At 33.7% G+C, this 13,284-nt stretch overlaps 1 protein-coding gene across 1 annotated transcript in view; it reads left to right on the top strand.

The window, feature by feature from the left end:
* The window catches only part of LOC129716908 (homeobox protein slou), a 198,085-nt gene extending 185,016 nt beyond the window's left edge, over positions 1-13,069 (top strand). Inside the window, 3 exon segments of the mRNA XM_055666754.1 lie at positions 11,065-11,221; positions 12,404-12,527; positions 12,589-13,069. Coding sequence (XP_055522729.1) covers positions 11,065-11,221; positions 12,404-12,527; positions 12,589-12,807 — 500 coding nt within the window. The 3' untranslated portion in view covers positions 12,808-13,069.
* The last annotated feature ends 215 nt before the right edge of the window (positions 13,070-13,284 follow it).

Below are 13,284 nucleotides of genomic sequence, written 5' to 3'. Positions count from 1 at the left end.
ATGCATTTTACGCATGGCGATTTGGCAACTTTTCGCATTAGCTACATGGGTCTTCCCCAGGGCTCATGTTTAAGCCCCCTTCTTTACAACTTTTATGTAAATGACATCGACGAATGTCTGGCAAATTCATGCACGATAAGACAACTTGCAGACGACAGTGTAATCTCTGTTACAGGAGCCAAAGCTGCCGATTTGCAAGGACCATTGCAAGATACCTTGGACAATTTGTCTGCTTGGGCTTTACAGCTAGGTATCGAATTCTCTCCGGAGAAGACTGAGATAGTAGTTTTTTCTAGGAAGCATGAACCTGCTCAGCTTCAAACACAATTAATGGGTAAAACGATTTCTCAGGTTTTGGTACACAAATATCTTGGTGTCTGGTTCGACTCTAAAGGCACCTGGGGTTGTCACGTGAGGTATCTGATGAAAAAATGTCAACAAAGAGTGAATTTTCTTCGTACAATAACCGGACAATGGTGGGGAGCCCATCCAGGAGACCTTATAAGGCTTTACCAAACAACGATATTGTCTGTTATTGAATACGGGTGTTTCTGCTTCCGCTCCGCAGCAAACACACATTTGATCAAACTGGAGCGAATACAATATCGTTGTTTGCGTATCGCCTTAGGTTGCATGCAGTCGACCCATACGATGAGTTTGGAGGTTTTAGCTGGAGTACTACCATTGAAAAACCGCTTCTGGAGCCTGTCTTCTCGTATTCTAATCAAATGTGAGGTCTTGAACCGTCCCGTGATTGAAAATTTTGAAAGGTTAATCGAACTTAATTCTCAAACCCGTTTTATGACATTGTATTTCAATCACATGTCCCAAAATATTAACCCTTCTTCGAATATTCCAAATCGTGTCGACTTATCAAATACTTCTGATTCTACTGTGTTTTTCGATACATCCATGATAGAAGAAACTCGTGGAATCCCGGATCATTTACGCGTGCAGCAGATCCCTAAAATTTTTTCCAATAAATATCGAAACATCAACTGCGACAATATGTACTACACTGACGGATCACTTCTTGATGGGTCCACTGGCTTCGGTATCTTCAATAGCAATTTAACCGTCTCCCATAAGCTCGATAATCCTGCTTCTGTTTACGTCGCAGAATTAGCTGCAATTCAGTACACCCTAGGGATTATCGAAAAAATGCCCACGGACCATTATTTCATCTTTACGGACAGTCTCAGTTCCATTGAGGCTCTCCGATCGATGAAAGATGTTAAGCACTCTCCGTATTTCCTGGGGAAAATACGGGAACATCTGAGTGCTTTATCCGAAAAATCTACTCAGATTACCTTAGCGTGGGTCCCTTCTCACTGCTCGATACCGGGTAATGAGAAAGCGGACTCTTTGGCTAAGGTGGGCGCAACAAACGGTGATATTTATGAAAGACCAATTGCCTTTAATGAATTTTTCGCACTTGTACGTCAGAATACGATCATCAGTTGGCAAAATGCTTGGACCAGAGGGGAATTGGGAAGGTGGTTACATTCCATAATCCCCAAAGTATCGACGAACCCGTGGTTCAAGGGGTTGGATGTAGGTCGGGATTTCATTTGCGTGATGTCCCGGCTTATGTCCAATCACTATAGATTTGACGCGCTCCTCCGTCGTGTTGGGCTCGGGGAAAGTGGTATCTGTGCCTGTGGTGAAGGTTATCACGACATAGAGCATGTGGTTTGGTCATGCCCTGTACACCGTGACGCCAGGTCTAAATTAATAGCTTCCCTGCAGGCCGAGGGTAGACAGCCGGCTGTTCCTGTTCGTGATGTCTTGGTGAGCCGTGACCTATCCTACATGTCCCTTATATACGTTTTCCTGAAATCCATCCACGCCCCAGTCTAGTCCCGTTCCCCTCCGTCTACACCCAACAAAACGACAAGAACACGTTTGAACCTTAAGCACAAAACCAGCAACCAGACCCCGCACAATAGAACCAGGACCCAAGGACTACGAGCCTCTGTCCCAACTCACGACATCGTGGCTCAGCAGAACGAATCCATACATGCCATTCGACGATTATCAGTCGACCATTGAACAACAAAACACTGATTGGAAATCCCATGCTAGTTTTAAGTTAGACTTAATTTCAGCTCGTAGTCGGCAGCGAGGATAAAAAATTTGCTTTAGTTTTTAAGTCATCAGATATAATTGGCGCCGTTAAACATTAAATTGTATTTGTGCCGTGTCAAATAAATGTTATGTGAAGAAAAAAAAAAAAATTATATTATATTATATTATATTATATTATATTATATTATATTATATTATATTATATTATATTATATTATATTATATTATATTATATTATATTATATTATATTATATTATATTATATTATATTATATTATATTATATTATATTATATTATATTATATTATATTATATTATATTATATTATATTATATTATATTGTATTATATTATATTATATTATATTATATTATATTATATTATATTATATTATATTATATTTTATTATATTATATTATATTATATTATATTTTATTATATTATATTATATTTTATTATATTATATTATATTATATTATATTATATTATATTATATTATATTATATTATATTATATTATATTATATTATATTATATTATATTATATTATATTATATTATATTATATTATATTATATTATATTATATTATATTATATTATATTATATTATATTATATTATATTATATTATATTATATTATATTATATTATATTTTATTATATTATATTATATTATATTATATTATATTATATTATATTATATTATATTATATTATATTGTATTATATTATATTATATTATATTATATTATATTATATTATATTATATTATATTATATTATATTATATTATATTATATTATATTATATTATATTATATTATATTATATTATATTATATTATATTATATTATATTATATTATATTATATTATATTATATTATATTATATTATATTATATTATATTATATTATATTATATTGTATTGTATTGTTTTATATTATATTATATTTTATTATATTATATTATATTATTTTATATTATATTATATTATATTATATTATATTATATTATATTATATTATATTATATTATATTATATTATATTATATTATATTATATTATATTATATTATATTATATTATATTATATTATATTATATTATATTATATTATATTATATTATATTATATTATATTATATTATATTATATTATATTATATTATATTATATTATATTATATTATATTATATTATATTATATTATATTATATTATATTATATTATATTATATTATATTATATTATATTATATTATATTATATTATATTATATTATATTATATTATATTATATTATATTATATTATATTATATTATATTATATTATATTATATTATATTATATTATATTATATTATATTATATTATATTATATTATAATATATTATATTATATTATATTATATTATAATATATTATATTATATTATATTGTAATCTTATTTTTAACTAATATTTTTTTTTTCACAAGCAGAAAACTTCGAACAGTAGAATAACAAATAGTAAAACATCGTGTTGTAACTACATGTTGTAACTAGTCCCCTGGGGAAATCAAGTTCCAGCATGTCGTACTCATCACCGCAACGCTTATTAGCGCTGAGTATGTAAGTCGTGAATGTCCACTTGTGAACAATCAGTGGTGCATATAGGGCCAGGGTTCAGAAGGGAGTGACAGAATAAGATAAATGGATGTCTCGTGTGCATTTGTCACATTTGCGCTAAACGTTCTCCCTATTCGCAAAGGTACGTGGACACATGGCATATCCTCATTGAAATCAAATTGAAATCATGTTCGTTAATCCACATTGAGGGTTAAATATGTTTGAGGGGCTTGTTTCAAAGGTTCCGCTAACAGCAGCGTTGAATCCGGTGGGAATTGGTAAGTTTTGTTGATAATCGTTCGCGCTAATTGAAAATCAGTTTGAGTTACATAATGCTATTCCACTGGTAACAGAAAACGAAACGTTACACTTTTACCTCAATAGTCCGCTAATTATATTCTGCGAACTGAATCTGAATCAAACCATAAAATCGAATTTCCTTTAAAAGAAATAAAAAATAACACAATCATGCATATGAAAATAAGTACGGATCGAATTTAGTTTCAGACATTTTTCTTTATTTGGTCAGTCGCATTTTTGTAGGACAACGTTGGCGACATCACATTGATTGTTTGTTATTTCTTCGATCATAACGATATCTTTTACATTTTCCATGGAAAGTTCTGTTGCGATGATGATTTACATAAACATGTTTTTGTGGTCTTGATAGTTATTAGCAAAAAACTGAATAAAGGTACATATCAAATGCATTTGAAGAACGTGTGATGTTTTTCTTTATTAAACAAAAACAAAATAGAAAGACAATGACGAGCATGTATATTCAAAAAACCTTTAAAATTTAAGTTTAATTTTCAAAAACCTTCAAAATTTGAGTTTAAGTTTTTTGTATTGTTTTGGAATAACGTCAAGTTTGAATACAAAATAAATTTCACGAGAAAATTCTTTTTTTGCATTAGGATGTGGGACTATTTCGGCAGGAGGTTTCTTCGTCGGGTTTCCTGCTTTATTCTAATGCAAAATATGCCAAAAAGCTACCGCAGCCGCTTTAGTGCGACTTCCTGCCAGGTAGAAAATAAAATATGTGGCTCTCACCATAGACTTGGTAGCATCCATCGAAGTATTGCAGTTGCTCATGAACTATCGTTGTTATGAAGTTGCACTAATAATATTGATATTGATCTTAATTTATTTTTGACGTAGGACTACGTCTAACCGCACTATATTGAGATACATTCTGCGGAAACTAAAACCAAGGTGTAACGTTAGAATGAAAGATTTCAAATGGTAATACTGATGTAACCACATGATGGATCACAATAATCAATATGTCGTTGGATTGATAAAATGATGGACATTTTTGTTATACTTCAGTTATCATTATCACTTAAATATTAAACAGTGAAAATTGAATAAAAGTTTCAAGGTCGAATTTTCACGAAAATGCACCAATCACATGCGAGCATGCCTGGCACAGACTTCACGAGTAGACACCAACTGCCTGCTGTGATATCCTGTATAGCAGTGGCGAAAAAATTTGACAGAATCTCCCCGTCCCAATAGGTCAACTAATGTTTGCTTCAATGAGCCTAGACTATTTTGATGTCTTGAAGGTGAAGCTTTTTCAGAAAGTCCGTAACCACCTCCACTAACAGACAGTTCTGCTGTTAGAATGTCATTAAAACTGATGTCTTGAAGGTAAACATTGCCTGTGCCAGCTTCAATACTGCACCGAGCAATGTATGAATAGAGCGCTGGTCACTCGTCGTCTATCAGTGCAGAAAAACTCGATATTCATTTGTGTGCAGCCAAGCCAAGTGAAGACTACATTGCCGCTGACGAGCACAGTGAGGCGATCTGGAACACAATCGAAATACCGTTTGAATTGTCTTCTTCTTCTTCTTGCTTCGAATAGCAGCAAATATCAATATTCAATATTATTCGGCTGCCGCAAAATAAGCTGCGCCTCCGGGGACAACAAAATAATGTGCGTGTCGTTAGAGGTGCATTGTAGGGATAAAATACGTTGTTTATTTTTAAGCTCTACACTTTGTTTTTCTCAGATTCATTATAATAACTTTATATAAAGTATTTCAAAGACAATATGAAACCAAAAAGCTCCGTACAGATCTTTGAATAGGTAAATAATAAATGAATTCAATATGACAATCCTAGTTACATCCCGCAGTGGTGGTGGAAAACCAAATTTATTTCATTTTGATATTAGAGTTCCAACATTTGTATTTATATTTTTCAATTTTTTTTTTACATTAGCATTTTCAAGATATTATTACTCTCCATAACCTTACTTGTAATTGAACTATGCAAACAATTATTGTTGAGGCTAATGGTGTTTATCATTGTAGCCCGGTTTATTTTTGAAGATAACTGACATATGACTTTCAAATATGGTATCTTCGTTGTTTTTTGGTTTCTTGAAACTGTCTCTTTTTTTTAATTTTGTTTACTGATAAAATGTCTAAGTTGATCTGAATTGAAGTTAACATGTTCATAAAATACTCTGCTAATTTTAAATTATCTGTAAATATACATTTTCGTCTAAAAACTGTTATTTTCTTATCGCTTTTATTCCACGAACTTGTAACTGCAGAAATTTTTTTTATGTGACATCTTTGGCGCTTTACGATCGGTAAGTGAGCCATCTTTCACAAGACAAATAAAAACAGAAGAAAGTTTAATTTCTACTAAATCGTACTCAATTTAGGAGGTTGCCTTTTTGCGTATTGAAGAAAATTGACTGTATTATAATGAAAGGTATTCATCAACATTTATGAGAATATTTTCACTTTTAAAATAGAGTGCTACAAATTAACAATCAAAATACAGACCCCGTTCGATTTTGGAAACACGCCAGAATTTTTTCTGTTGCCAAAATCGAACCATGCCAAAAATGAACGATTCTCTTTTCGTATTTTTTTTTACTTTTGCGGCCAAAGACGACATTAACGGTAGAATTGGCCACCAATAAACTAGTTTTAGTTCCAAGTCGTTAGAGGTGTCGCTTGATGAATTTAGGCTGACGACCTAGATACTTAATGTTACCACCCGAGTAATTAGAGGTATAGTACTGCTTTGATCATGATCATTATATTACAGGAACATGTTCCGGTTATTTCTCAGGAACCGTTTTAACGATTCCGGTCATCCGCTTCGACAACATAAAGAACTAACATATCTCTCTTTGGAGGATGTTGAGCTTAAGTTGGTTAAAAAAATCAAGAAATCTAAAAACATGTGATTAAACATAATCGCTCGTTTTTTGGCATCAAACAGAGCCTCAAAAGGAAATATAAAACTATTGTAGTCCTACGTCAACAATGCGGTCGTGTCTTGGATACCACCCTCCTACTTTTTTAACTTCTTTTTTGTATTGATGACTCTACACATTTTTCGTTTTGCACGAAAATAACGAGTAAAGCGTCGTACATAGACTGCGTAACGCATGAAGAAGGGGTGGAGTTTGAGTATGTGATGCTTATTGTGAAGTAGGGGCAAGAGTGTATAGAAGGGGTTAGTATACTAATATACATATATGACAATTGTATTGATACTAACATTCTCTTCCGAGGCGGGATTCGCTCATACAATGACCGGCTTGTTGGGCCAACTTTGGAAAAATTGTAATTTACTTTCTGCCGAACAAATCTATGCACCCTTCGTTCGAAAAGTTCATCGATGATTTTACTGGGGTCAGGATATGATTTAGAATGAATATGCTTAAAGTGAACCTCCAAACCGTTATGTAATTTTAGAGGGTGGCCTGAAATCCAGATTTTTGCGTTACATATTACGCATACCACGTCTAAAGAGTATTTGTTAATTTTGATAGCGAGGTAGGGTAACGGGGGTATTTTGGCCAGCTTTGGGAAGTGTTCGCAGAGTTCATTAAAAACAAACACAATTTTTCAACATAAATACCTACTCTATTATACCATTTTTAAAAGCTAAGTGTCTATTTTAATATACACCGTTCAACAATGCAATATAATGAAAAATATCCTAGAAATATCCAAATTTCTACAAGGTACTAAAAACATATTTTGGTAATAGTTCGGACTAATTATATTTAAGATCATCATCGGTATTTTTAGAGCAAAAATAGTGGGTTTGAGGAGAATATCCTTCTGCTGTGAATTTCTGTAAATTTTAGGCATCTAAAAATGAAATGATTTGGCTTATAGCGGTTTTACAGGCATCCTCAACCAATTTCATATCGTTAAATGTGATAAATTATGAAGTAATTACCAGTAAATTGTCACAAGCTGCTTCTTTGTTCACGTGCAACAGCCGAACGGTAATCAAAGAGATGTCAAAAATTGGCATGGCGAAAATATGTTTGCTTCAGAAAGAGGCAAACATATTTCGGCCATGCGTTTAACCACTTTTTCAATTTTTTCCAACATGTTAGAGTATACAAACTGTTTCTATGGCATTTTATTGATGTTACTACAACAACGAATTGTTTCAAAAGCATACATATTTGTTACAATTGCTTCCGGATGTTGACTTGTATATTACCACTTCCTCTTGACTTTGAGTTGACTCAGCCATGACTTTGAATATGTATGAACTAATTCCAAAATAACACTACCTAAAGCCAGTTTTTCGCCGAAAATTATAGTGCAGTATGATTCTTAGGTGTGTTATTCAATGTTGCATGCATAGTTTTCTAATATTCATTGAATTTATCAGATAAAATGCGTAAAATGTTACAGGGTGGGCCAAAATATGCATGTGGGCCAAAATACCCCCGTTACCCTATACAATATATACAGATTTGACTGCAAACGAAATTTATTAAAGCGCAGATTTTTAACTTCTAAATGATAAAAAGAGTTGAGAGTTACAAAGTTAAAGTCATCATAAAAGAAATGAATGTGCCGAATTTTCCCATAAGCATTATTTTCTCCGCACATCAAATTAATAAAAAAAATCAAAATAGCAAATTAAAGACGCTCAGTAAATTTCATACTAGCAAGAATGCGATAATTACAGAGCCAAAATTTATACAGCCAAAGGTCTTCGCCATGAAAACCACATAGTTAGTCACCATTTACGATACCACAAGAGAACAATCGCTACTACTTCTGTTCAAGCATAGCGCAGAACCTATAGCAGGTTTTCATAAGCAGATAACGTTAGGGGTTCCAGTCGGTAAGTTCGTTTCACGGTCGGTTAATTTTGCCAATAATCATTTTGATGTAAATTAATTATATTATCAACACTTTGGCATTTACGCAAAAACAATTGAGAATTGGCATCAACTGTCCACCTAGCTTTCTAAATGATACGCGAATAAATAGCGTTGACACTATAGAATAGACATAGACACCGTAAACACATCACGAAATAGTAATCATTGTCCATTCCATGGGAACAGCGCATGAGTGTTGACAGGTAAAATAATGCCTGGTTGTCTTGAAGCTAAACAATCTTATCCGAATGAGAGAGCTGAACAAAATCATAACTCTTCAATAACATATTTTGTTATGTGAGTATGCATAAATGTCGTAGCTTTTTTAAGGTTTCTTTGACCCACCCCTCACAACGTAGCATTCCGTCACAAAGTTGCAGATCCCCTCTAGATAAAACGTAGCTTTATGAGACCCCCCCCCCCCCCCTCCATGACATTTTTTATGTAAATTCTATTATCAAGTACATACAATGATGTACAATAAAAGACAAGAAAGTATTAGAAATGACCCTAAACAGACAAAACAATAATCAAAATGAACAATTAGAACAAACCCAAACTTTTGTCTTAGTTTCATACTTTCTGCGTAGCTTGGCTTGACCCCCACCCTCCCCCTCGTCACATATCATCTCAAAACTGCAAACCCCCCCCCCCCTCACTCGCGAATTCTACGTTATTTATGCATATGAAATTTATATCTACTTTTGATATCATGCCTCGTTGCGCCTTTCATAAGATCTCTTTCTTTTCTGTGTGGACTCATCACTGCGACCAGATATTAGATCTATTGTGATGTTGCCCAGGTGTTTTCTGTACTCCGCACTTTATATTATTGGCAGAACCACTATTGAGGTAAGTGATATGCTTATCATTCATATCCGTTCTTGTGTGTAAGTTTTACCTTTCCGTTTCAAGCTTACTGCATTACTATACCAAGCCTCTGTCCACCCTAACGCCTAATTATAATTCCCTGGAGAGAACTTTCAAACGTTACCCACACCAGTTTTATCATAATAGGGACTTGTTTTTGTTAGAAGGAGAGTCAACAGGGGTACTGTAAATTTCAAATTGAAAAAATGGTGCGTGGTGGGAAGCCTGAAAATAAACCCATGCTAAAGTTCTTTGACTACCAAATGGCCGGATTCTACTACAATTCGAACCCACGACCACCCGCTTACTAAAGCGGGCTCTGTAACCTTGCGGCTACGGAACTTCCTTTTCATAAGATATTTGAAATGATTTCGCAGAAGGCGCTACTTAACTTTCTAGTGCCCAAGTTATTTTTATACGGACTTCGGTAAAATCACTGTAAATCTTTATAAGCAGTTTTTAAGTATTTATTGAAGCTTTTTACCGAGTTAGTATATTTTTTCATTCTACATACGTTTTTGAACCGTCAACCCCACATTTACTGCTTATACTAAAAATAAAAATAGCTTGATTTGCATTATAATAAATAAAAATTTTATATTTATATTCATACAATTTTTTAGCTAAAACGTTTGAAGCACGCAAAGTAAAATATGCAGTCAAATATATTCAGATCATGTTAATTCTGCCGAATGGTTGAATATAATTTTCGTAAAACCAAAATAAAACAGTACACAAGGATTTGTACATATAATATAGGCTTCGCCATGAACTAGGTATATTAGATCAATCAGGCTTTTTGAAATAATCAAGCTCTTTTCCAAATAATATCTCTGTTGCAAAATTAAAAAGAATAAGGAAGTATAACTCTGTCAGCAACATCCGTTCCCTCGGAGAATGAATTTCCAATGTTCACAGCATGAAGCGATTGATATGTTTGTAGTAATAACAAAATTCCGCGGCATTTATTTATGATGGTGCGCTGTAGACACATTGACAGTTACTCTATAGCGCTAAATAAACGACAACAACGGCATTGGGAGCATCTGCGCGCAAAAATGATAACGATGGTGATGAAATCATAAAATAATTGCCATAAATAATAATCTTCTCAAAGCTGCTTCGTTTTCATGTCAGCGTCGGTCGATGGCAACAAAACATAACAACTGAACTTTATACTTATATATAGCAACTAGACTGCAATCATGTCGCATTGAGCTGTGATGGTGACGACGCCACGCGCTGCTGAAGCGTGAAATTAATTAATGATCTGTTTACTGATTTCTCTTTCCGCCTTTTCTTTCTCGGTCGCCCTTTCGCATCGACTGGAAATATCAACTGCAGCAAAAGATATGAACGATATCGAACAGGACGAGCTTGGAGATGATACGATGGGAAGCGACATCGACGACCACGCAAGTGAGACCGACTCTAAAAAGGATTGCGGCAGCAGTAGATCGGGAGATGGTAAATCACAAAGCAACAGTTCTAAACCTCGAAGGTAGTTTCTGTTTTTTATTCAATACCTTTCAAACTAAAAAAAATATATCTAGCCCAATCAACCATTAAGATAAAACAAAGTTTGCACTCGGCGTTGCAAATAGTCACGACGTTTGATTTATATCAGTATTCACCCAACTTGCCCAACCGTCTAAGGAGACATCCATAAATTACGTAATGCAAAACACTCCATTTTTGGACCCCCACCCCCCCATATGTATCGAAAAGTAACACCAACGCCAACCCCCCACAAAAATTACGTAACGCTGTAGAAGAATTCGCCTAATAAAAATGCTCGTTTTTGGAAAACCTCTCCAGAGATTTTTTTTTCGTAACGCTGATCTTACCTCCCCCCTCCCCTATGTAATAAATCGTAACGCTCATAGATACCCCCGCTCCCCCCTAAGAGCGTTACGTAATTAATGGTGTAATATTGATCGTACATTTCTATGAACCTTTGTAAATATAAGTCTACTGAAAATACTCATTTTGCAAAGTTTGCTCAGGCTTAGAGCGTCCTTCCCGGGACGTCCTGGGATTGAACTTCCTGGAATTTTCAATTCCCGGGAGTTTTCAAATTCTAATCCCGGAATCTCGGAAAATCTACTTCTCAATGAAAACGCTAGTAAATCGAGTTGAAATTTTAGAAATTGTGAGTGAAATTGCATAACCATTTGCAAACTCGGCTCAGAACAGTATAAAATATCTTTTTTACTCTTTGTCTGTGAATAAGCTCCCTAAAGTACTAACGAAATAAATGGGAAAATTTTGACCTTTGCCTCTCTCGGATTTCGGGAAGTGGTGCCTTAAGCGGTCAGAGTTTCACTTTTTTGACCAATAAAGAAATGCACGGGAAGTAGTTAATGAAACTGTCGAAATCGATACCTTGTTTGATACAAAATGTCATAGAAATACATGAAATGTCGAGGACTGGTATTCCCTCGATTTTTTTTTTCAAATCGACTTTCATGGACCAAAAAAAAATTATATTTGAACTAAGAAAGTCTCTCAGTTCCAAGTCTTCTGTGAATCCCTGATTTCAAGAAGGTGGAAACCGACGGGAAATGAATTCCCTACACATATTCCATTTAAATTGGAGACAATCGCATTTGGATGATGGATTAGTCCTAGTAGATGTATTTTCGTTAGATACAAAATCAATGTATAATTCTCTTCATTTCAGGGCGCGTACAGCATTTACTTACGAGCAGCTGGTGTCACTGGAAAATAAATTTAAAACTACCCGGTATCTATCGGTTTGCGAGAGACTGAACCTAGCATTAAGCTTAAGCCTCACCGAAACACAGGTAAGATTTCAAAATTTTTTTGGCAGAAATGAAATAATGAGTAATTTGTTTCCTATGGCAGGTGAAAATTTGGTTTCAGAACCGTAGAACCAAGTGGAAAAAGCAAAATCCGGGAATGGATGTAAATAGTCCGACTGTGCCACCTCCAACTAACGGAGGATCTTTTGGTCCTGGATCATACGCCAGTAGCCTTTTGTACCCACACGCTGTGCCCTATCCACCGTATGGGCCATACTTTCATCCATTAGGTGCCCACCACTTAGGTCATTCACATTCGTAGATGGCGGATTGTACTCGAAAAAATTTTGCTTCTTAAAATGGTCGGGTTGTGCAAAAATGTAAATAAACATATTCAATAGAAAGTCAAAATCAAAGTCATCTGATTTATATAGCGTGCAATGTAGTGTATATAATATCAATAACAATAATAATAATAATAATGATAATGATAATAATAAAAATAATAATAAGGATGCTAAGTAGATAATATAAAAAATGAATTAAGAAGTATTTGTAAAATCTGTAAAAAAATGCAAACGACGTCATTTCAATTATATATTTCAAATATAAAAGAAAAATAGACCAGATATGTAGTTTTACTGCTAAATATACACATCATCATCATTTGTTTTCACCCCAATACATAGTTGTTAACATCTTCGAATTCTAACACCAACGCACTTGAATGTTCGGGAACGCGGGACAAAAATCAAAACAGCCATTCTAATATTTTTTGCCTTTCTCCTATGAAGGTATG

The sequence above is a fragment of the Wyeomyia smithii genome, chromosome 1 (genome assembly GCF_029784165.1).
Source record: "Wyeomyia smithii strain HCP4-BCI-WySm-NY-G18 chromosome 1, ASM2978416v1, whole genome shotgun sequence".
Lineage (NCBI taxonomy): Eukaryota > Metazoa > Arthropoda > Insecta > Diptera > Culicidae > Wyeomyia > Wyeomyia smithii.
The sequence above is the reverse complement of the archived record's forward strand: the minus strand, read 5'-3'. Positions and strand labels throughout refer to the sequence as shown.